This window comes from Dromaius novaehollandiae, chromosome 5 (assembly GCF_036370855.1).
Source record: "Dromaius novaehollandiae isolate bDroNov1 chromosome 5, bDroNov1.hap1, whole genome shotgun sequence".
Lineage (NCBI taxonomy): Eukaryota > Metazoa > Chordata > Aves > Casuariiformes > Dromaiidae > Dromaius > Dromaius novaehollandiae.
Window position 1 is genome coordinate 71,935,149 of NC_088102.1, and position 22,270 is coordinate 71,957,418.

Sequence of the window (22,270 nt, forward strand, 5' to 3'; positions counted from 1 at the left end):
CCTATCCTTCACACACCCCCCTCTAACGAAATGGCATTGCATTTGATCAGCTCCATATTCTGGAAGAGTCTGTGGCTGCTCATAGGGAGAGAGCCCTGGCTCCGTGGGCAGCAGGGAGAATGGCTAGCACCTATCATGTTGCCACCTTACTCAATGCACAGCAACCAGCTGAATAAATGTTAATGCATACCATAAATAAATAAAGCTCCTTCTCCACTTACTGGCTTCTGTTCTGAACCTAGATGAAAGGCTATGTGGGGGGGGAGGGGGGGAAACCTTTGTGTCTCTGGCAGAAGCCAAGAGAAAGGCTAGAAAGGAAGTGTTTTTGCATAGTGCTTTCTACAGCAGGCTTCTACCACTCTTTTCTGTGGTGGTAACTAGGTGGACTTCTCAGGTGTTTGCCTAAACTGTTGTCATGGTTTAACAGCTAGTCCTGTCTCTAGTGAAGGATTTGTCACTGTAACCAGGAGGAGATGCATATAGTCAAAGGGAGTTCAACGAGTATAGTGGGTTTTGCATAGGGCTGGAAGAAGGACATGGCTCTGCAGCAGTGTTCGGAGCAGCCTGTTCTGTTCTTCTACTGTGTCTGTCTCTGTGATGCTCAAATGCCTGCCAGCACCCTGCCAGGAGTCATGCCTGATCGACTCCTCAGGTATCTTTGCCTCTCACACACAAGACGGAGCAGCGTCACTTCAGGTGCTGGGACACACACAGGCACAGCAGGAAAGGTCAAAGAGCGGCTGGGCACATGCTCCCGGTTGGGCTTCATGGTGCAGGGGTGGCATGGTGGGGCACATGGAAGGACACAGCGGAAGTGAGAGATGCTGGCCTGGCAGGAGGGCAGTGCTCGTCTTGCACGGAAACTCTTGAGATGCAGCCAGTTGGTTGCAACCTGCCTGGCTTCCTGCTTGCTACACTTGTCTCTGGGGAAAGACCAAAATTCACTGGGGCAAAAGGCTAGAAAATGGATTTCACTGCCTATAGCATGAGTGAGGCTGACGAAACGTGTAGTTGAAAATCAGCAGCCTGCAAGGCATGATCGCTTGACACTGCACACCTCTTGTAACCCAAGAAACGCTTTGGTGCTGTAACAGGACACGGGGCTCTAGCACAAAGACAACAGCCATTCCTGTCGGCCTGGTGTGGCCCAGGGACAGGTATCATCTGCACAGAGAGCTGAGCTGGGAAGTGGGGAGCAGGGGACTCCATCGAGCAGGCTGCATCCAGATGGTACCCACTGGTCTGTCTCCATGGAGAAGCCACTGGTAGATGCTTGGCAGAGGATGCTGGCCCTAACTAGGCAGAATGCACTGATGGCAAAGCAGTAAACTGCTTTTAATGCTCACGAACCAGTGCTATGCTCCCATCTCCTAGGGTTCTCCATGGAGCTCCCTTATCTCCTAATGGGGCCTTCATCCCCCAGCCATATGAGGAGGCCTCTGAGATAAGACTTGACAGACCCCTGTATGGGCCTCAGACTGTAATTCCTTGATCTCCGCTCTCCCCCATCCTCACAAGCTTGCACCCTGCGTGGACATAGCTTGAAACAGGGCCTTGGGGTTGTTTTTGTGAGAAAACCATTACAGACAAGGCATAGGGACAAGAATCACAGGTCAACAGCCAGAAGAAACCATCCAAGAACTAAATTTATCTTTTCTAACCTCAAAGAGCATCTAACAGAGCAGTATGAACCAAAACAAAACCCTTCTCAATGGCATAAATGAGCATGGATCTTCTGATGTCTAGAGCCTTGGACTGGCTTGTGCCAACTCAGGAATGGCCCCAAAAGCAGAAAGGCAGAAAAATTGACTCAAGACAGTCTTTCTTTTCTTAAAGCTGCACTATAAATATGCATTTTCTATTGATGGCTTGGCACAAGGACCAACAAAAGGATCATTATTTAGCATTAGTTAATGGTTCTTGCCTGCCCAAACCATGAGCTTGTTAATTATTTCAGCTGAAGACCATGTGGCAGTCACACAGTTTTCAGTGAAAGCACAGTGGTGCTGCTTCTTCCCCACAACCCTCTAGAAGAGGGCTTAGTACATGGATTTAACACACACAGATTTTGTCTGCACTATATGACCATGTAAAGAGTGCTGACTAGAAATCAAGCTCAGTCAGCTACACAGTTCAGTAGGAGAGCACCTCGCACATGCATGAACCCAAATGGGTCTGGGCAGCAGCTGAACTGTGCCACACAGACATAAACTCACATTTCACACCACCATGCCACTTCCCTCTCACCATTGTGTCTGTAAGAAATGAAGTCCCTGAGGACATGGGTGGTCTTGTCCATCCTGTACAACAGACACTTGTTCTAGCTTTGCTGCTTTGCCCATGGCCTTGTGGCCTTGCTTGGGAGTCCCTGGTGTACCCTTGCTCATCTGTGAGGTCTGTACCTCACTCAGCTGCAGACATCCTCTGTGTCTTTTAACAAGGTTAAAGATGGAAAGCACTGGCATCCGCTGAGACAATTTCTGAGATTCAGTAGCATGGCAGGAAGGCCAGGTATTTGCTTTTAGTCACTGTAGATCTTACTTCTCACTCCCGTGAGAAGTCAGCAAATGCCCTAATGCAGAATTCTGTTACTATCAGTAAAGCAGCGAGGCTTCACCGTTAAAGCCATTGTTTTATAGGGAAGTAAAGTCTGGGATCCAGCAAAGAGCAACAGCCCTTGCTGTAGAGAGGAAGTACCACTTCTCTCAGACTCCCCTGCAGGTTCCCATTTGAGACATGACAGTGTGACTGAGGGAGCTGGTGCTGACCACGGTGATAGCAACCTAACAGGGATTTACTGGACCGAGTTCTTCTCGTATGTAACACTCTTCCTGAGAGACTCCGTCTCAAAAGACTTTGTTGCGTGTCCTTAGCATGGGACTTTCTCCCTGCCCGAGTACCTGGGGGCAAATCCCAGGTGTCCCTCCCCATCTGCTGGAGGTAGGGAGGGACAGGGATGTCACACATTTCCTCTGGCAGACCAGCCTCACGCTTTGGCAGCAAGAGCATGGTACAAAGGTGAATTGCTGCTTGCTCTCTGCTTGCCCAGGATCTCAAGAGCACAGGGCAGAGCACATGGACACATAGCTGTGTCTGCCTCCAACCAGCTGCATGACTGTGGCCGACTCACTTCACCTCTGGGTATTACTCTTTCCCCTCCCCTGCCCATTGCCAGGACAGACTGAAAGCTGCTCAGAGGTGGGACTGTCCCTTGATGTCTTTGCACAGTGCAGCGGGGCGCTGTCCCAAGAACGGGCAGCTAATGTGCTCCTGCAGTGGGTGGAGCACTGCAAGTGAAAGGCCCAGCTTCTAAAGTGGTGCAATTTTCCCATGTGCTACTGCTGTTTGCTTCCCCAGCCCACTGCAAGAAAGCCCTTGACAGCACCGATCTGCTCTCACAGGTCAGAGCAGTGCCTGAGACAGTAATTCCTCATCTTCCCTGTCACCCAGCCTTGAATAACTCCATTGTCCTCTGCCAAGGCTCCCTCCCTGCCATTTCAGCTTCTTTCTTCATGACCCCTTTCCCATCAGATTCCAGCTTCAGATTACCCCTGCTTCCCTCTGATGTTGCCTTGTGGGTGATCCTTTCATTTAGAGTCTCAGACATTTAATAGTCTGGCAGGAAACAGGGCTGGAAGGAAAAAAGGAAATCAGCATTTCTCTTAGTTCCTGCAGATCGAAATCCAGTAGTGGGAAAGCCTGGAGATGCACAGGCTCAGCTCAGTACTGACTAGAGCTACTGCTAGGAGCAGGCTTTGCTCTGTGTGCTGCTGGCTGGAAGCCTGACTGCTTTGCTTGGCCCAAGATTACATTAATCTCTAGAAGCACATGCTCCCCAAGCCTGACGAGAGAGCTTTCTCCTGTCCAGAAGCAACCAAGTCCTTCTTGCTCCTCATCTCACCCAGCTTGACTACCCAGAGATTCCCATCCCATAAACCAAACTCCTTTCTCAGATACAGGTGCCGATACAGAGCAGAGCACAGCCTGCTCTTAAGATATGCCACAGGGAGAAAGGTTTCTGTGCTGGGCTGCTGTTTCTGCTGGCCTGTGACCAGCTCCTCTCCCCAGACCTTAAGGCTGCCATGCAACTGCTTTACCCTCCCACAGGCAAGCCTCATGCCTCCCCTGCAATGCCTTTGAGATGATAGTTAGTGACAGGGGATCTGCAAAGAGGGTTTTTACACCTCTGACTCTGCAGTGCCCACCCTTCATCTCCAGACCCTTTTTCCTTGCTACTTTGAGACTGCTGTGCACAATTTCTCTCCTTGCAAGTAGGGACTGCTCAGGGTTTACTGAGAGAAACATTTTCTTAAATGAAAACTGGTTGTTGGATAGGCCCGAATACACTGGAAACAAAAGCTGTATTATTTAATAACAGCAAAAAAAAAAAAAAAAAAAAAAGGAAACTTTCCATTATGCACTTTTTTGGTTCTCAGGTAAAGCCAATTCCTCAGTTTCTTTACTTAAATCAAGATCCTCCAAATACTAAATACTAGCATATTATCTTCTAAACATATTCTGAAGTTCAAAAATACTGTTACTGGCCATGAGAAATTCAGAAGAACATTTTTGAATTGTTTGGTGAAAAATAATTTGTCATCCAGCTCTGATTATAAAAGAAAAGGGAATAGCTCTGCCCATGAGCTTCCCCTGCATTTTCTCAATAGTCTGATTATCTTCTGCTGAGTACCCCCTGGGTTTTTGCCCACTGGACAGCATGCTACTGTACATATTGCTTTACATCCCTGCATTCCTTGGCAAGCTGGATACAAACACACAGTGTTACTCGATGTACACAGTCCTTGCACAACCTGGGAGGTGGGTCGGGTTTTTATTTGCTCTCCTGGAGTGGGTTGTGTCTCCAGCTAATAAAAAAGGAATGTGAGCGCTTGGGTTTGAGCTAGTGGCAAATGTTAAGCATGCCGAGGAGGAACTTAGCCTCGTGACATCTACTAATGGCTGCTGACACGCTATCAACAAAGCAGCTGACCCAAAGTCAATGAGAGCCTTTTCATTCATTTCAAGAGCTTCTAGGTCATGCACTAAAGCACCCCTACTAAAGCACCACCAGGTCATGCACTAAAGCATGCACTAAAGCATCACCAAGTGAGAGCTGCGCCACGTACAAATTCTCAGCATCACTGCAACCTTTACAGACAATTTCCAGTGGTTCTTAGGACCAAAAAAAAGTGCCATGGTGGTAACAGGAAAAACAGGGAGCCTGATGCTTTGAAGGAAGCTGCAGAGATGCTTCCAAACTGGAGCCTGGGCAGCTGCTACAAAGCATTTGGTGGTGCATTGTTCCTGCTGCTTCTCTCCTTTCACTGGTTAGCAGATATTCTGGCAATGATACAGATTTACTTGTCTTTTCAGGCTAATTTCTGCCTTACAGGAAAGCAGCAGTCAGGTCCAAGCATATAAGCAAGCCACAGGCCATGCAGCTAAGGTCAAAGGCAGACTCTTTGGCAGGCCTTTGGCATGGCATTCCTGCTACCAGCAAAACTTTTCTGTGGCGTTGCTTATTCCAGCTCCTTCATGCAAAACCAGTTGTGTTGGCCCAAGGGCTATTAGCCAGCACAACACGGCACCTTTGCGGGCAATATTATTCCAGCTTCTTGCAGTCTTTCCTTCCCTGTAATAGTTGTGCATTGTGGAGGAGAGTAGGGCAATGGGTGGCACAGGGCAGGCAGGAGAGGGGGGGGTGGCAGTCAGTATATCCCACAAGTCCTCCCCAGCGCTGAGGGTCTGCCAGGCAGTCATGGTAAGCAAGGAAGCTTCTGCCACAACACAAGCAAGATACAGACCTGCAAATGCCTCGCTGCTAGGAGCTCAGACACAGCAGGTCTGTGCAATGCCACAAATCAGATCCTTGACTAACCCTGCAGCGCCTGGAGCATCCGCCTACCCTATAAGAAAGCAGGAACCTGTCAGATTGGCAAAGCTATACTACCAAAGATAAGTGATCAGCTTGCCAGATCAGATCTGGCCTAGTACTCAGATCCTGGGAACGGATGCCATTTCATAAGTCTGCTTCGCAACTCAGGCCCAGCAAAGCTGCATGATTTTCATTAGCACACAGAGACATTTGCTGCTTTGTTTCTCCTTCGGAGGGCTGTGTCCTGACCTGTTTGTTTGGCACAAGGACCAGTTCACACTACACTGGCAGGTTACTATAAAGAGTGTGTGCACTAATATATAGTATATAGATAGTATATAAAATTGGTAAGCTCCAGAAGGCAATAATTAAGGCTTTCCCCAGGCTGTTCTAATGGACATGGAGACCAGAAAGGGCTCTAGTGGGATACAGGGAATCAGGGAGAGGTCCTTGACCTGGTATTGTCAATGAGATAAACATAATCCTTCATTTCACCTCATTTTTGCTGTGGGCAGGGTTTGAGCCCCAGTTCTTAGAACAGCATGATTTTGCAAGAAGTTCAGTTGCGTTTTAACAGAAAGATGAGAAATTGTCAGAGACATGGAGAACAGCTTGAAATGTGCCACCATACAGGCTCACAAAGGCTGACAAAAGCACAAAGACTCTGATATCAAAAAGAAAATTCTAATTTTCAAGCCAATTCATGGAATTTGGGTCCCAATTCATGACTGAAATGGGGCAGCTAATCATGTTCCTACCTATTCTGTTCCTGCAGCTCAATTGGGATGGCAAGCTAGGGCCTTTCTTTGTTAAACACTCCAGTTGTTGCTGGGAGGGAGAGCATGGTCATTCCCAACTGACTGCTGTTGTTTATGTTGGTGCAAAGGAACATAAATACTATCAGACAGGAATGGCAGGGCCATACCTGCTCATGCTCACACCAATTTTACACCGGCATCTCAGCCCTGAATTGCACAGCACTGATTTCCTAGCTATGCCCTGCAAAGCATCTCAGCTTTGTGTCTGTGTCTTTCACCAGAGCTTTCACCAGGAGCTCAGCACCCAAGCAATAGTTCTGACTCTTGGGCCCCTTTTAAATCCTTCTAGGATAACCAGGTATTTAGGTCTGTGGCCGCTGTTATCCTGCAGCTACAGGTGCACAGCAGAGGACATGCTCTTGCCTTGCCGGTACAAGGCATCTGAAATCTGCCTGCAAGGCTGTTTGCCAGCCTGTCTTCCAAACCTAACCAGACAGACAGGGACAGAGGCTAAGACTTTCCCTCCTTATATTCACTATATCCAGTCTCCTTCCTGCAACCCACACCAGAGACGGCTGTGTCCCACAAACGTTGTGCAGCTATCATTTGGAGGTATTACAGGAGCAAATGCACTACCAAGATATTATGGATATACTACATCATGTGTATTACCAGGCTGATATTATTCTTAGGTTCATTACAGACTGCTTCACATACTACTTGTCTATCCCCCACATTTTCTACTGTGCCTTCTGCCCAGCAACAGCAAAACACAAATATGGGAGGATCAGGGAGGATCCTATGTGATAAAACATCCTAATTAATCAGAGGAGGGGATCTCAGGGCCCTTGCAACTCTGGTGTAACTGGCTGCATTTGTCAGAGGCACCTGTTTACACCACAACTGATTTTGGCCCCGGTGCAGATTAAGAGCATAAGTGAGTTTTGTCTAGAGCAGTAACAAGAATGCAAATGGAACGGAAAGAGATGCTATCTTGGGACTGAGCACTGGGATCCTGCCTGGAAGTGGTCTGTGAGCCCCCTGGGCTGCTCAGCATAGTACCACCGGCACTCCCTCCACCAACACCCAAATTCCCCGAAACTCCAGGAACGCTTAGCATCACGGCAGTCCTGAGGCCGTTCTTCTGCCCTCTCACAGGCACTTAACAAAAGGCAAAAAGAGCAGAAAGAAAACTCTATAACCCATTAACAATCTGGGGAAAGCAGAGCCCACCCTGTTCTGCCCGTGCACCCTGCATACCGAGGCACAAGCATCTTCTGCACGCAGCTGTCCAGGGTCACTGCAGTACAGTCAGTAACCACAGGTGCTTTTGGTACATCATTCAGCTAACTTATTTCATATATCCACTTCACGATCAGATGAGCTGGACCCCAGAAAAGCCTGTTTCTCTTCTTCCTACACTGACATTCGCCCCTGTGAATACTCACAGGCCACTTGGGAAATTGGCAGCAGGTGGTAGGCACCAAGACCAGTCCCCCCTCTGGGTGTCATACCCCTAGGACCATCCTTTCTTCCATGTTTGAGCCCAGCTGGTCCATTTTATTGGGGATGCTCTGCCCTGTTTGCTTAGTAGAGGCCATGCATTAAAGTTCACAGGCTTAGTCCTGCCCTCCTTTACATCACTACAAACCCTGAGTGACTTTAACAAAGCTACTTCAGCTCTAAACCGGGTCCCAGAGGGCAGAATTTATCCCACTAGCTGATATCTTGTGCACACACTCTGCCAGGGTGAAGGGAGTGTTTACAGTCGTGTCCTAACTCCCTGGAAAAAAAAGGGCGTTGCATGGAAATGGGGAGAAAACTTGGCACTGAAGATGTGTTTTGGCTTCCTGGACCAAACTGATAACCATGTCTCTCCAGGATGTGAATTGATCCTACTTTTTTTCTCAGTTATTATTATCTTTTATTCTTTCCAATCCCTAACATAAAGCCAAATAGGACACTCTTCCCTTCCAGCCAGAATTTTAGCCTGCTATCATGGAAGTTCATCTCAACACGCAGTTTGGAGCCAGTGGGTAAAACCTACCTTGCTACCTCTGCAGTGGTCTGAACTTTTTCTGTTTCCTCATGTGGCTGCTGGTGCCAGTGGAAAATGTCATTTCCACAGTGCTGTTTATCCATAAGATATTGGTGACGGATAACATTCTTCAGAGAATGGCTTTGCTGTTTTTCTTACGCCTCTGGGTACTGGGCAAGAAGAAAGCCAACTGGTTAGGAAAGGACTGAACAACTGAACTGAACTCAGTTACAGAATCTTTTACAGATTTTTTTTCTCCTGAAAGGGGTGTCTTAGGGCTTACTGGGCCGAATGCTCAGAGGCAATAGATGAGATGGTTCCCCCCTAAGAGATCTGGTTCTACGTGTGTGAATGTGCTGCATGGCATCTTGTGCTCGGGTCATTCAAAACTTGCTGGATGATCCATGCTAGTCAAACACTGAGCATTTAGGTTCAGCAACGGAGTGACTGTGCCCTTGCTCGTGCTGGCCCTTGCTCTTGAGGCCAGAGCAGCGGATCATACCAGCCACCTCCATCCTGACAATCCAGGATCCTCACGCCCTGTGTTTTATTTGTTACCTGACACCAAAAGCAAGGGACAAAGCTCTGTTGTTTTCCTGTCTCTTGGGCTATCTTGGCAGACAAAAGGGAAAAAAGTATAGTAGTGGTCACTGTGGGATCATGCCAGCTTTTATCACCTTCAGATGTTTGCTGTACTAGTGCCAGAGCCCTGCAGCAATCCTGCCCTTTGCAATCCAGTCTTCCACAACTACAGCCTCTCAAGACACAGAACAGATAATTTACATAAACAGCAGTGCAGTGGTGTTGCAGGTACTGATATGTGGGGCAAAATGACTATGTACTGATATGTGGGGCAAAATGACTTACTCCACGGTACTCCAGGATTCTTTGTGCAGGGGTTTACAGCAGTGGGGAGGAGGGTTAGAGACAAGACCTGAACAAGAGTTCAGGCTAGCTCTACCCTGGCTTCACGCCGTGATCTAAGCTCTGACAGTGGCTGCCACCCGATCACAGGAAAGTCATCTTTATATTCCTGCAGCTCCATTTATCACATGGGGATTATACAAATTCTTTGCCTCCTGGGGACATAGTATAGATTAGATAACATGTTACAGCACTTGGGTCTTCTCCATTGCAAGATGCCGTAGAAATGCAAAGTGCAAGAGGTGTCAGATAAACCAGGAGGGAAATTAGTTAATGCTGCTAACGTGCCAGTGTTCATTCATATGAAATTAAGCAGATGGAGGACAGAGCTGTGCAGAAGGGCAGTGAAGGAGCCACTCAGGAGAAGTGCCCTGTCTTCTGAAGTCTTTTCTGAAGAAGGAAGTTAACCTGTTTAACATAAAGGATCCCATTTGAACCGTAGGGTTAAACAGGCGCAGATCTCCATGCAGGCATTATTCTAAGTAAGTGTGGCATATTCAGTTCAGCCCAGAATGGCCAGGGCTAGATTTAAGCTAAGGCAAATAATTATGCATCCACAGAAATGTTTGTAACATTTCATAACCTCGCTTTAAAGTAAACAGAAAAAAACCCCTTCTTTCTTTTTAAAGCATCCACACTTCTCAGATAGACATGACTTGAGATTGCCATAGTGATTTGCAGCCTGGATCCTTAAAATTCTTTCTAGATATAAATCAAAACTAAGCACTAGGCAAGAAGGAGACCATTTGTTTGGCACCCTGCTGTCCCCAGAAAGCCCAGGTGTCTTCAGGCAGCTGGGCTACTTTTGAGGATGCCAAGGGGAGACAGAGAAAGGAGAGGTTTCAATGGGGGCCAGGTAGAAGCCAACAAGATGGAAGAGATTTCAGGAAGAAGAACAAGCAGACATCTTAAAGAAAGGGACAGGAAAGACAATATGCAGAAACACTCCCTTCCTTGGCCTGGGCAGCTTCTGGGACGTCACTTGAATGGCATCCTGAGACAAAAAAAGGCACATTGTTCTACTTCTGTGGCTCTTAAAAATAACGCAGAAATGCCCTCAAGGAGAATCAACAAAGGAACCTGGGAACCTCTGCATTTTCACCCCCCTTCCTTTATTTCATTTGTTACTGTTAGGTTTGTGAGGAGAGGGCTGGAGAAACAAAACGGATTAGTTGTAGATGTTTTACAGGGATCTGAGAACCTTCTTAAGTGATTGGAGTGACTACTTACAAACAGGAACAGGCTGAAGAGAGGGAAAAGTCTGTCTCCGTCCTCCTCATCTCATACTCACTCCATCCTCACTGCAGCACATCCCACTGGGCAACAGGACCCTCATCCAGGGCTTGCTTCTCATGCTGGAAAAGGCTACTGATAACTACAGGGGCCTAAGCACTGAGTGAGCTTATCAGCAAGTGCAGATGTTGAGAAATGAGGCCATGAAGAAGTCTGAAGTTTCAACAAGTTCTCAAGATCTTCAAGGGCATTTCTTCCAAACATTTTCTTAAAGGTGCATGCTGAGCTCTCCACTGTCCATGACACATGCAGCTTCTCTGAGCTTAGAGGATAGGGCAAGGGCAGCAAAGAGGACCCCAGAAGCCAGCCTGGAGGCAACCAGACACATTGCCAACCACTACTGTGGCCTCTGTGACCTCTTCTCCTAGCATTAAGCCAGCCTGGCTGCAGAAACACAGATCGTTCCCACGTTGCTGCTCAGTGTGACCCCTTCAAGACAGCAGGGCTGACTGCTGACCCCTGAGGCAGGCATAAAGCTGTCTGGAGGGCTGCTGACCTTTGCAATGAGGGGAGGAAGAGGAGGAGTGTGGTCGTTTCTCGAGAACTGAGTGGGGATGGAGCTGAGCACAACACATGTGCAAGCCTTCCCACTGAGCTCTGCCCAGTTCAGCATGATCCCACACTAACTCTCCTGGCAATCCTGTCTCCCCAGTATACCTTCCCTTCCTCAGGGACTACTAGCTCACAGTGCTCAATGCCCTTCCTGTCAGGACTGGAGACATTTGCTTGTCCTAATGTAAAAAAACTGTGTTTCCAGGCTGACCACTTTGGCCTTTTCCACTCCCTTTTAAAAAGGAAGGGATGGAATGGCTTTAATATCCAAATTTGTCTCCATTCCGCACAAATGTGGTGTTCCCATTTCCATCAGTGTCATCTATTTACATGTGAAATGTTCAGTGAGGAAATTGAGGTTAGTGAGAGAGAAAAAGGTTACTCACATTAGACATGAATCCCAACGGATATGTGTTGCCATGTGCCCTTCTGTTCCAGACCTTGCCCCACATCGGAAATAGGGCACACTGCAATTAAAACACAGCAAACAGAAAATGCCACTGACTCTTTAATGGGAGTCTAATGTGAAAAATAGCCATGCTGATATATTGATGAATTTACTTAAGGTCACTCCGGAAGCTAATGGCTGAGTGGGAAGCTGTGCTGGCTGTCTGAGGTCTTTCCCCAGGAAACTGTCTTCCCTCCACCTCTGATTCAGTGCTTGCAGTATAAAAGACGCTGGCTCAGAGACTTGCAGTCTTAGATAATGCTTCTGCCAGTGTGTCCACCAATAAATCATTTCTACTTGTGAACAGCAGCCACTTTGGTGCTACCAGGAATTAGCCCTCGAGGTGAAGCATACTACTATGTTTTCAGTCATAGAGATACAAGGTGCAAAGTACATGGGTGTCCTGCCAAGCTAAAGCTACCTCTCAGGCTTTAAAATAAAAGGCATTAGTAATCCAGTTCTAACAACCCTCGCTGGGCTCTGAATGAATGCTGCAGTGTCCCTTTTCATCTCCATCGTCTCTAAGCCCCGTTTTTATATGGTTAGGATGCTCCTTCATCTGCAAGCCGGTTTGCCACCAGTGCCCACCCCTCTCTCTCCAGAGAAGTACCAAGAGAGGCATGGTTTGAAAACTCTTCTCTGCTGGCAAAGGAGATAAGGCGAAAATCCCCAGCAAAATCACAGAGAAAGCAATCCTTGAGTCCATGCTAGTTCTGGAGAGACACCTGCTGGCAATGCTTGAAGGGTCCTAACCAGGCTCCGAAATGCACTCTGTCCTCCCTGGCAGCTTGACTAATAAAGCCTAATAAACATAAAAGTAGACCAGAGGTGAGAAAGGAGGCTAGGGGAAAAGGTTCATACTAAAGCCGTGGAATCAAAACCAAAAGCACGCTGCAAATCTGCACGTGATCCAAGCACTAATCCCAGTTTCACCATCTCTCATGCCAGACCAGCATATCACAGCCTGAGCTCAGGTCAGGGACAGCTCACTGGGGTAAGCACTTGACAGAAACTTAGCAAGAAAACATTGAGGAAGACCTACAGTCTAATATACCTGAGAGATTTCTACTTGTTTAAGTATAACCAGTTTTTAACCACCCTCCCAGCCAGCACTCTCATTTCAGGACAGCCAGAGAAACCCCAAATTCCCACTTGGTGTGAGCTAAATCAAAGTAAGCTGAAATAAGAGCACTCACATGGGCTAGAGGGGCTGGTTCAGAATCGTATCTATTTTTATACAGACACCATCGAGGCATGTAGCTGCATGTTACATGAAGGGGCACACACACAGATGAGGAAGAAAATGACTTACTTGCAGAAATCCTGGTGATTAGTACCAAGGAAGCAGGTGCCTCTGAGATATTTTAATTCCTGTCAACTTTCTGATAAAGATCAGTAGCAGATTCAGGCCGACTTCTCCTCCCTTTGCACAGGATTTGAAGGCAGACATCTTAATTAACAGCTATTTAGGTGAGAAGTGAATGCAAAGAGGCCCCAGAACTAAGCTAAAGCCCCAGGCTGGTGCTTTTGAGTTTTTCTGCTCTTGTAACAGCAGCTCGCTCTGTTCACTGCAATTATTCCTTGCTTACAGCTCTTATGTATACAAGGCTTAGAGGAGAACAGCGCTGGCAAATTACTTCCCAGCCAACACTCAGGCTGTAATTCAGTGTTGCATTTTCTCCATCATTAACGCCAGTCTAAGGAACTGCCATCTTTCCAAGACTGTCCCCTGTTTCTCTGTCCCATTGCTGCAGTCCACTGACCCCTCCGCTGCCTCTGCACAAGATCACTCAGATGAGCTCAGGTAAAGAGAGTGGACACATGGTCTTAGCTGGGCATGTGTGCCGTAGGAGCAGGTAGCAACATCTGAAACTGGCCCTAGTGCTGGAGAAAATGTCACCCATTCACAGAAGTTTTTGCAGTTCCTGGTGGCATTGAAGAAGATGCAAATAAAGGACAGGCTTGGTAGATCTGATCGCAAACAACCCTATGGTTTGTTTGCTGTGACCAGGGGGACTGTGCTTTCTTGGTGTTGTCCGAAAAGCGGATTCGTTGCCCGGTGTGCAATAAGCCAATAATTACACACTCAGGAGAGACATTTGTTTATTTATTTCGGAGTTGCGCAAGCCTGGGTGCTCAGTGGTTTCCCACAAATCGAGCACACCCTCCAACTTTTCAAGTAGCATTTATCCAAACAAATTGCCAGATTTGCGACTTTCCCTTTTACACTGATTGGTTAGTAATTTCTGCATTCCCTGGGTCCCACCCCTGCCTCTCAAGGTGCTGATGAGGGGAGATAGTGATTTCAGCAATTAACACTGCCCCAGCTAGGTCAGTAGGTGTTATCTCCCAAGGTCCTGACGAAGAGGATATAATCCAGACCCCTGAATTAACACTGTTTCAACAGTGAGAGGAGGTTTTGCTTCCCAAGGTCCTGACGCCCAAGCAGGCCTTATTTCAAAGCCTTGACATCCTCCCTTTCGGAGTGTGGGGCACAGGAATGCAGACTGCTTGTAACTCCTTTATCTTTCCAGCCTGCACCAGCTCTGGGGCCCTTTCTTACCAAACTAGGAGTGCGGCCTAAGGCTTCAGCAAATTTAGCTACTCATGCTAAGCAAGTGTGCGGCTACTCATGCTAAGCAAATTTTATCTAAGCAGCTTTTTAGAAAAGAGAGATAGAAGTTATCCAAATCTACCTACTTCAAACATTCTTTCTGAGCTTCTCAGGGTTGTCTTGTAACACTGGGGTGAAGTGGCTGGAGAGCATTTCTCCTGGGACGTTTCAGTCAGAAGGAAAGGGACAGGCTTGCAGGGAGCACTGCTTCAGTCACTGCTTGTGTTGGCCTTCCCTTACGTGGGCTCCCTGCTATTCCCTCTACCCTTCTGTTCCCCCTTGGTAGACCTCTTCCCTCTCTTTCATACAGAGGAGAGAGGTCTCCAAGGCAGGAGAGAGGTTTCCAAGGCAGCAGACCCAGAAGTGGGGCAGGTGTCTGCACCAAGCACCTTTCCCTCCTTCTCTGCACACCCCTCTCCCTGAATGGCAGCTTGAGAGTCTCCACAGTGACACTCACTCCCATGTCAACCACGATAAGATACGCTTGTGCACACAGGTGAGGAAAGAAAAGAATCTGTTAACAAACGTGCAAACAGGGCGAAAGCAGACCATGTGCTGTTCCCTTTCCTTCTCCCTTTGTCCCTGCCTTTATCACTTACACTCAATTTTCCTTCTTTTGTGGCAATGTGCACTCCTCCAGCAACAGATTTACTGTCTGGTTCTGTCCCCACTGAAGGCAACTGGGACATAGGGAGAACCTGGCTGACTTCCCTAAGAGCAAGCCTCCCACATTGCTCCCTCCTCGGGGCTAGAGCTTGCTTTCTTCTCGCTCTGCAAAGCAGCATGTGCCCAGCAAAACCTCACAACCCAGAGCAGGAAAGCAATGTGGAGGCAGACCAGGTTTGGTCTAGATTTGGCACTGAGATGCCACTTCACTAGTGGAAAGAAAAGGAATAGTAATTCCATACAATAGTAACAGCAGCAGATAGGAAATAGTCACTTCTGTGCTTTACACAAAGGACAGAGGAAAAGAAATGCAAGACACAAGCAGGGGGAAAGCCAAAACTACCGCTTGAACTCCTTCTACTCTTTGAGTTGAGCTCATTTACCCAGAAGGGAAACAATTTACAGCAAAAGCAACCCGGGGAACACATGAGTGCGTGTACAGGTATTTCTCCCGCTGAACAAACTGAAAGGATGCATAAACACCCACAGCTCAGTTTCTGAGGATGGCAACAAGAAAAATCAAGTGAAACTCCATGTCCCTAGGGATGTGCTATGTCCTCAGAACCTTTGTTAGCTTGCTATCCCATTTCTCAAGCTATCACCTAAAGGAGTGAGTAGATGGAGCTCTGGTTGCCCCTAGACTGCCCACACTGGCAGGGGCCTTCTAGGGACAGCGAAGGATGGTAATTACGGTAGCAGACCCTGCCCCTTCCCACAGCTCTTTTCCACCTCCAGGAGTCCAGTTCTTTCCAGTTATATGCCCCTATCCTTGCTGTGCTTTATATTCACTTTGTTTCCCTGTTCACAGTTCAAAATAGAGTATTTTCAGCTTTCCAACTTTTTAATTGAAAAAAAATCAATATTTTCATTACAAGGAAAACTCCAATATTCAGCAAACAAAAGTATTACCAATATTTTCAATGAGGATGTGGGGAATGTTTTTTTCAATCAAAATGTGACATGCTACTAAAAATATAAACCAAAAAAATATTTTGGGAAGTTCTGCATGGGTGCTGGGCCACTTCACATAAAGATCCTTTTTTTAAAAAAATTGGAAACTGTCCATTGGCTGCATTACTGACTGACTTTATACTGGAATATCCATTTTCTAGGTACCAAACTCTTTAATGTGAAATTTGTTAAATAAGACCACATGTTCCATGTTTGAGGAAAGGGGGAAAAAATAGAGAAGCTAACATCCCAGAGAAGGTGTTAAAGAGAGCTTTGAAGTAAACCACAAATACGCTAGGAATAATATATACTTCTCTAAAACACAAGGAGCCCTAACATTTGCTGTACTATGGAACTCCCTTGGTTGTGACCTAAGACAGGATATTCTAACACAGGTTATTTTCAGCTTAAGAAAGGTGAAAATATTTTCTACATTTACTAAGCAAACCAGAGATCACAGGATGTCCTCTGCTGCTAAGGACGATGCTTGGAGTTCAGACAGTCCCAAATCACTCTGAGGCTGGGTATTTATTCCTCTCCTATTCATGCAAAGTATTTTGCAACAAATCACTGGAAACTTGACAATTAAATAAAGGGTAAATTCTTATAGGATTGTATTCAATAGCCTCATGAAAATCCAAATATTTTTTTCCAATTACTCCTTACTGCTGCTTTTTAGTAAGAAATGCAGGAAGTAATAAAGATTCGTTGCCTCATAAAATCTTGTTCAAGAAACTCAAGTTCTGACTGTCTGGCCTTGACCCCTACAACCCTTCTTATTTGTACACGGCAGCCCTATACTGCAGCCTGCCAGTAACTGCAAGAAACCAAACTAAAAGAGTCACAATAGTTCAGAAAGTTTTTTTTCTGGAGGACAGTTTAAAAGTGCTGTTATAACCAAACTGGTGGGTAGCAGTTGGATATTTTTTTTTTTTGCCACATGCACATCCCACCGCTATGCCAGACTTCTCAAGATGCTCCTTGCCTCCCCAGCCCTCCTTTGAGAGCTTTCTAATTATTTATTGTGTGTGGCTTTCCTTTGTATTAGGTTTAATTTCCTCCACAAATGGTGCTGACCTCCAGGAATCAAATTTTCAGCAGCATTAAATAAAGGCAAGACACCTAATTTGCCAATCCTTGTGACAAAGGTTAATATGTTCTATTATTCCCAACAGTCTGGCTAAAGCAGGAGGCTCAGAGACTGCACCGCATCATGAAAGCTGTAATTCTTAGATCCTAATTTACCAATAAACAGCCATTAAACAGAAGGCTTGTTTTCTTCTTTTTGCAGAGCAAAGGAAGAAATACTCCAATTCCAACGTCATTATGCACGAGACTTCACAGTACCACATACAGGTGAGTCTGCAATGAAACTTTATGGGACTGAGCAGAGACTTACGTCAATGATAGAGGCCGGTAATGAAATGTGTTTTGTTTTCCTGGGACTTCATTAGGTCAAAGATCAGTTAGGAACCTTCTTATAATAATCGTGTCATTCTCCACACCCCGGGGAGAAGCAAACAGCAAAGCTGCTTGAAACTTTCATTTCTGCAGGAATGTGGGACTTCTCCACTCCTTACTGAATAATCAAGACTCAGGAAACTAAAATGTTGAGTATTTGGGGAGTAGAGAACGGGGAAAATATTATGTTAAAAAGATAAAGATAATTCCGTGAAAGCAAACAGGAAATTGAGACGCTGTTGTTCTCTTTCCCTCTTCTGCATTTGAAGATGAGCAATGGGAGCTGTTCTGCCTCTTGTCACTCCATGCTTCAAACCCTTCTTGATCAGCATGGACAAACAGGTTAAAATGGGGGTTTCCATGGTGGCTACAGGAACTCATCTGCCCAAACCAGAGACCACATTGTTAATCATCTTTCACTGCGCAGCTCTCTCTCACTTGCTGTGTCCTCTCAAGTAATTCAAAACTGTTCCACCATGAAAGGCATTAAGTCAAACCCATCTTCCAGTGTCACAGACCTCCACTTAAAAATGACGAGCCACTCTGGCTGTTCCAGGCCTGGCAATTCCTGGAACGTAACATGTTGGAGCAAGCCAGCAGCCTCCATACCACAGGAAAAGGCATGCCTGTCCAAAGCTGGCTGCACTATTCATCACCGAGAACTGGACAAGACAAGAAAGACAAGAATTTCAGAAAGGAAAGTGCTTCATGAGGTCCATATTGTAGTAAATAGGGCCTTCTTTACTCTGGTTGGCTCCAATTCAGCAAAGAGTTTAAGTACACACTTAACTTTAAAATAAAAAAGCCTGCTCATTTGCTTAAAATGAAATTTAGATTTTAAGACATGCTTGTTTGGAGAGAGGCTCTGGTTCCCATCTGAGAAACTAACTAGACAACTAACCACCCCACTTTTAGCACTGGCCCACAGACATGCTTTCCATGGCAGGTAAATGTCCCTGATGACACCAAGGAAGAAACTACTGCACCATGCATCATGCAGCCCTTACAACAGAAATCAACTGTGGCTATATGCCAGTAGCTAAAAGGCCAGGGATCCCTTTTTCTTCATGTGATCTCTCTTTGATTTCAACTACAAGAAGGTCAGCTTGCCTTTTGTTTCAAGCTGTCATGAAGAACCCCAGAGTGAGCTCTATCTAATGAAGTCACTTGTGGAGGCAGAGAGGGGACTTTAAACAGTGACATGTACACAAATCCTTCATTAATTATGCCATACACCATTCATTTGTAAGTCTCTACTTTGAACTTTGACCAAGGCAAACAGGATTTCAGTGGCAGGCAGCAAGGCAGGAGGAGGTTTTCTCATAAAAGGTATTTTACACCCTCTGAGTAATCTATAAGCTGATCAAAGTTTAATAGTAGAGGGGGTCATTGCCTGTTGTTACAGGAATTACTATATTTGAAGGTCCCGCTGGATGAAAGGGATTTTTAATGAGATATAAAAAAACCCAGCAAGTTTCTCTCCTCTTCACTCTACCTAAAACTCTAAACAAAACAGAAAGGAAAAAATGTTCTAATAAATCTGAGCTAGACATGTAGCTTTACCCTCCATGAAAATTAACTTACGTAACAGTAAATAACAAAGGAATTTATGAAGATTGTAAACCTGGCAGTTAAAATAATAGAGCAGATAAGAATGCCAGTCATCAGGTATAAACTAATTCAGTTCATTGCTCGGGAAGCAGAGGATTTGTCACCTCTGCATAGGTAATATTGACTTTGCAAATACCTTTCATGCAGCATTTTACAATTACAGTAACACATACCTGAACGTGTTCTTCATATTTGATTGCATGACCAATCCCAGCTTTCAGTATACCTGTTCAAATAACTGCCAGGAGTTTTTAGATATTGCCTCACGCAATACCTTTGCTTTATGAACACAGATTTGGGTCTTCACTTAAAATCTGAAGTGTTTTAGCCTCTGCTATATTCAGTCCCTCACCTCTCTTATTTCCTCATGAATTATCCAACTACCACCTTAACAACAGCATAAAGCAGTCACCACATTCTCTCCCTTCCTAATTCCCACCATCCAAGTCCCATCACAGTCCTCCTGGGGATCCTCTCTCTAGCGCACTGAACTTGACTGGGATGTTGCTCTGTCTTTGACCATCATGTTCAAAGACTCTGGCTTCTCTGCCTGTCAGGGCTTTAAACTAGAGCTTTTCCCTCTGCAACCACTTCTTTGGAAACAACTGTGATTCTGGATCTTGCTTATAGGTCCCCAAGCCCATTCAAGGTTCAGATGCCTCATTCTGAGCACACGGATCCCCTCAAGTCCATCTGGTCCATAACAGACACGATGTGCTAAGCCTCTCTGAGGCCCTTTCACTACTTTCTCCAAGGCAGGATAGTGCAAAGCAAGGCCAGCTTTTGCTACGCAATAGCCACCTCCCAGTCCACATCCTCTGGTTTTTTTTACAGGTAGAAAGGACTTCCTTCATAAAGCAACTCTCTCAACCTCCTTCAAGGCACATATCTATCATGAGTTCCAGAGGACACTGCCCACTGGTGTTGGTTTTGGTTAACCAGCTCATGAGCTGAGACTGATAGTGGGAGCAGACTGATTCTCCCCCAGTCCTTTTCTGTTCTTCTCTTGCATTTTGCATCTCTTGCTTGCCAGTCCTCTAAGACAAAGACTGTCTTTTTGTGCTGTGTCTGGAACAGTGGGGCCTGATCCCAATACAGCACCACCATAGCAAGGAGTCAGCACCAGAAAGAAAACTGACTGTTCCCTAAAGTGGGTATGATCTCTGGGATAAATCATGAAGACAAGGGATCAGAGGGAGAAAAGCCAGGCAAAACTCTCCCTGCAAAAGAGTCAGCAAAGGGCCTCTCCAAATTTTATATCCCAATTTGTTGCTTGCTTTAAATGCACCCCATTTTTTCCAGCTCCTGCTCTGAAATCAGGCTGCAGGATTTGTGTGTCTATCAGAGACAAGCAGGAGTTTCCACTGCTACCATCAACACAAACACTAAGTGCCTGGCAGGACTGTTTCTGGAGTTGTTGCACTGTTGTCCCCATCCTCTGCGTGACTGTGTAACGCATCTGCTGTACCTGCAGTAGCGCAGGTAGAGGCCTGCAGTACCCAGCTACCACTGCCAGCAACGTTAAGCATCTCCATGGCTCTTCAGCTGAGCCATGCGTGCCCATCCAATTTAGCAGCAACATGTCATTCAGCCTAATCAAGTCAGGGAAGCGACACTCAGAGTGTCATGTTGGTAGATGAGTCATAGATATTCCAGGGAAAGGAGAAGGAGCTGGGACCTGTCCGGATAAGGTCTCCTGGCAGCAGGTCCTAGGACCAGCTGCAGCACAGACTGCACTGATCAGGCCTATAGCATGCCCATCCAAAAACCTCCTGCCTACCTCTTCTGGAGAATGTTGCTTAAGACAGGGACAGGGAAAACATTCAGCCACTTCCCCAGCTGGGCACATTCTCCTTCCCTTTTCATCACAGCGGGGCAGTAGAGGGAACAAGGCAAAACAGGACCATCTCCTTTTGTTTCCCTAATTTTTTCCCTCCCTTGCTGTCACCTGAACATGTGGCCTGACTGTGCAGTCAGTCACACAAGGACAACTCCACAGAAAACAGCCTGGCTGTTCTCATACAAAAGTACTGCAAAAGCACTGCTGCTTTGAAGAGACAAAGCTCCCAGCTTATCCTGCCTTGCGGTCTCCTCTGCTGGCAGATGCACGTGTGCTGCTGTGAGTGCCGTTTGTTCTCACTGGCTGAACAGCAGCGGGAGGATCTGGAGATCAGAGAGGAGAGAAATAAGTTACCAGATTTCGGAAGTGGACATCACCCATTGATGGGGAGGACACAGCACTCGGATACAGCACGTGCTTGTCCTTTCTATAACTGCCTCCCATCTAGCATTCACCTCCCTTGGAGCCCCAGGAGCAGCTGAAAGCCTGCAGGTGCAGTTGGATTACACAAATGCTCCCTAAATACAATTAGTGCCAAGTGCAATGCCTGGATCACGGCACGCTTCAGGACACAGAGCAGGGCTGGGAAAGCATGCAAGTGCAGTCATGTTTGGGACATTACCACCTCATCAGAGCTGCTCCCAACCCAAGTACACACCACCCAGTGCAAGAGAGGAGGACAGCATGGAAACCAGTTTGGTCATGGGAAGAGCCCTAAGCTGAGTTTACAGGACAGGTAGTGGGAGGCAGGAAAACCAGGGAAATCTAGCAGGGCCACAGTGCAGGACAGAGGCAGGTAGCAAAAAATCCCTTCTTATAGTCAGAGAGGCTGATTTTCACTACTATGAGGGCTGATTTGGTGATTTTGGTAGGAAGGTACATAGGGGGATTTAAAGGCCGAAGCAGAGTCAGGTGTCGGGGTTGGAGCTGTCTTGCAGACTGGGAAGCTTAGCTCTGCAGTGCAGAAAACTCTCTGGTGCAGCTGTGGTGTGTGCTGAACACTCCAAGCAGTAAGCCTGGCCAAAGCCCACACCTGGATCCCACCTCAGTCCAGAGCACTAACATCTGCCCATGCTTCGTGTGAGTTCTTTGCCTGGAACAAATTTCACACAGATTCTGCTATGTGAATCAAGCAAAATGCAAGTGCTTTTAGCTTGGAGAGTTAAGCTTAAATAGTGTACCTAAATTTCCAACCCAGTTTTAAAAATCCAGGGGCCCAACCTGTGTGTATAAAGCACT

The 22,270-nt window shown here is 46.5% G+C and overlaps 1 protein-coding gene and 1 long non-coding RNA gene across 3 annotated transcripts in view; one reads left to right on the forward strand and one right to left on the reverse strand.

Moving 5' to 3' along the window:
- Nucleotides 1-22,270, forward strand: part of EPS8L2 (EPS8 signaling adaptor L2) — a 79,828-nt gene that overhangs the window by 30,565 nt on the left and 26,993 nt on the right. The window contains exon 4 of the mRNA XM_026110691.2: nucleotides 17,411-17,475. Coding sequence (XP_025966476.1) covers nucleotides 17,411-17,475 — 65 coding nt within the window. The remainder of the gene's footprint in view (nucleotides 1-17,410; nucleotides 17,476-22,270) is intronic.
- LOC135328558 (uncharacterized) overlaps nucleotides 1-22,270 on the reverse strand; it is a 54,224-nt gene that overhangs the window by 13,799 nt on the left and 18,155 nt on the right. For both annotated transcript variants that reach the window (XR_010389566.1, XR_010389565.1), the window contains 3 exons: nucleotides 21,140-21,354; nucleotides 11,827-11,907; nucleotides 8,681-8,841 (listed from right to left, as the gene is read on the reverse strand). This is a non-coding gene — a long non-coding RNA (uncharacterized LOC135328558). The remainder of the gene's footprint in view (nucleotides 1-8,680; nucleotides 8,842-11,826; nucleotides 11,908-21,139; nucleotides 21,355-22,270) is intronic.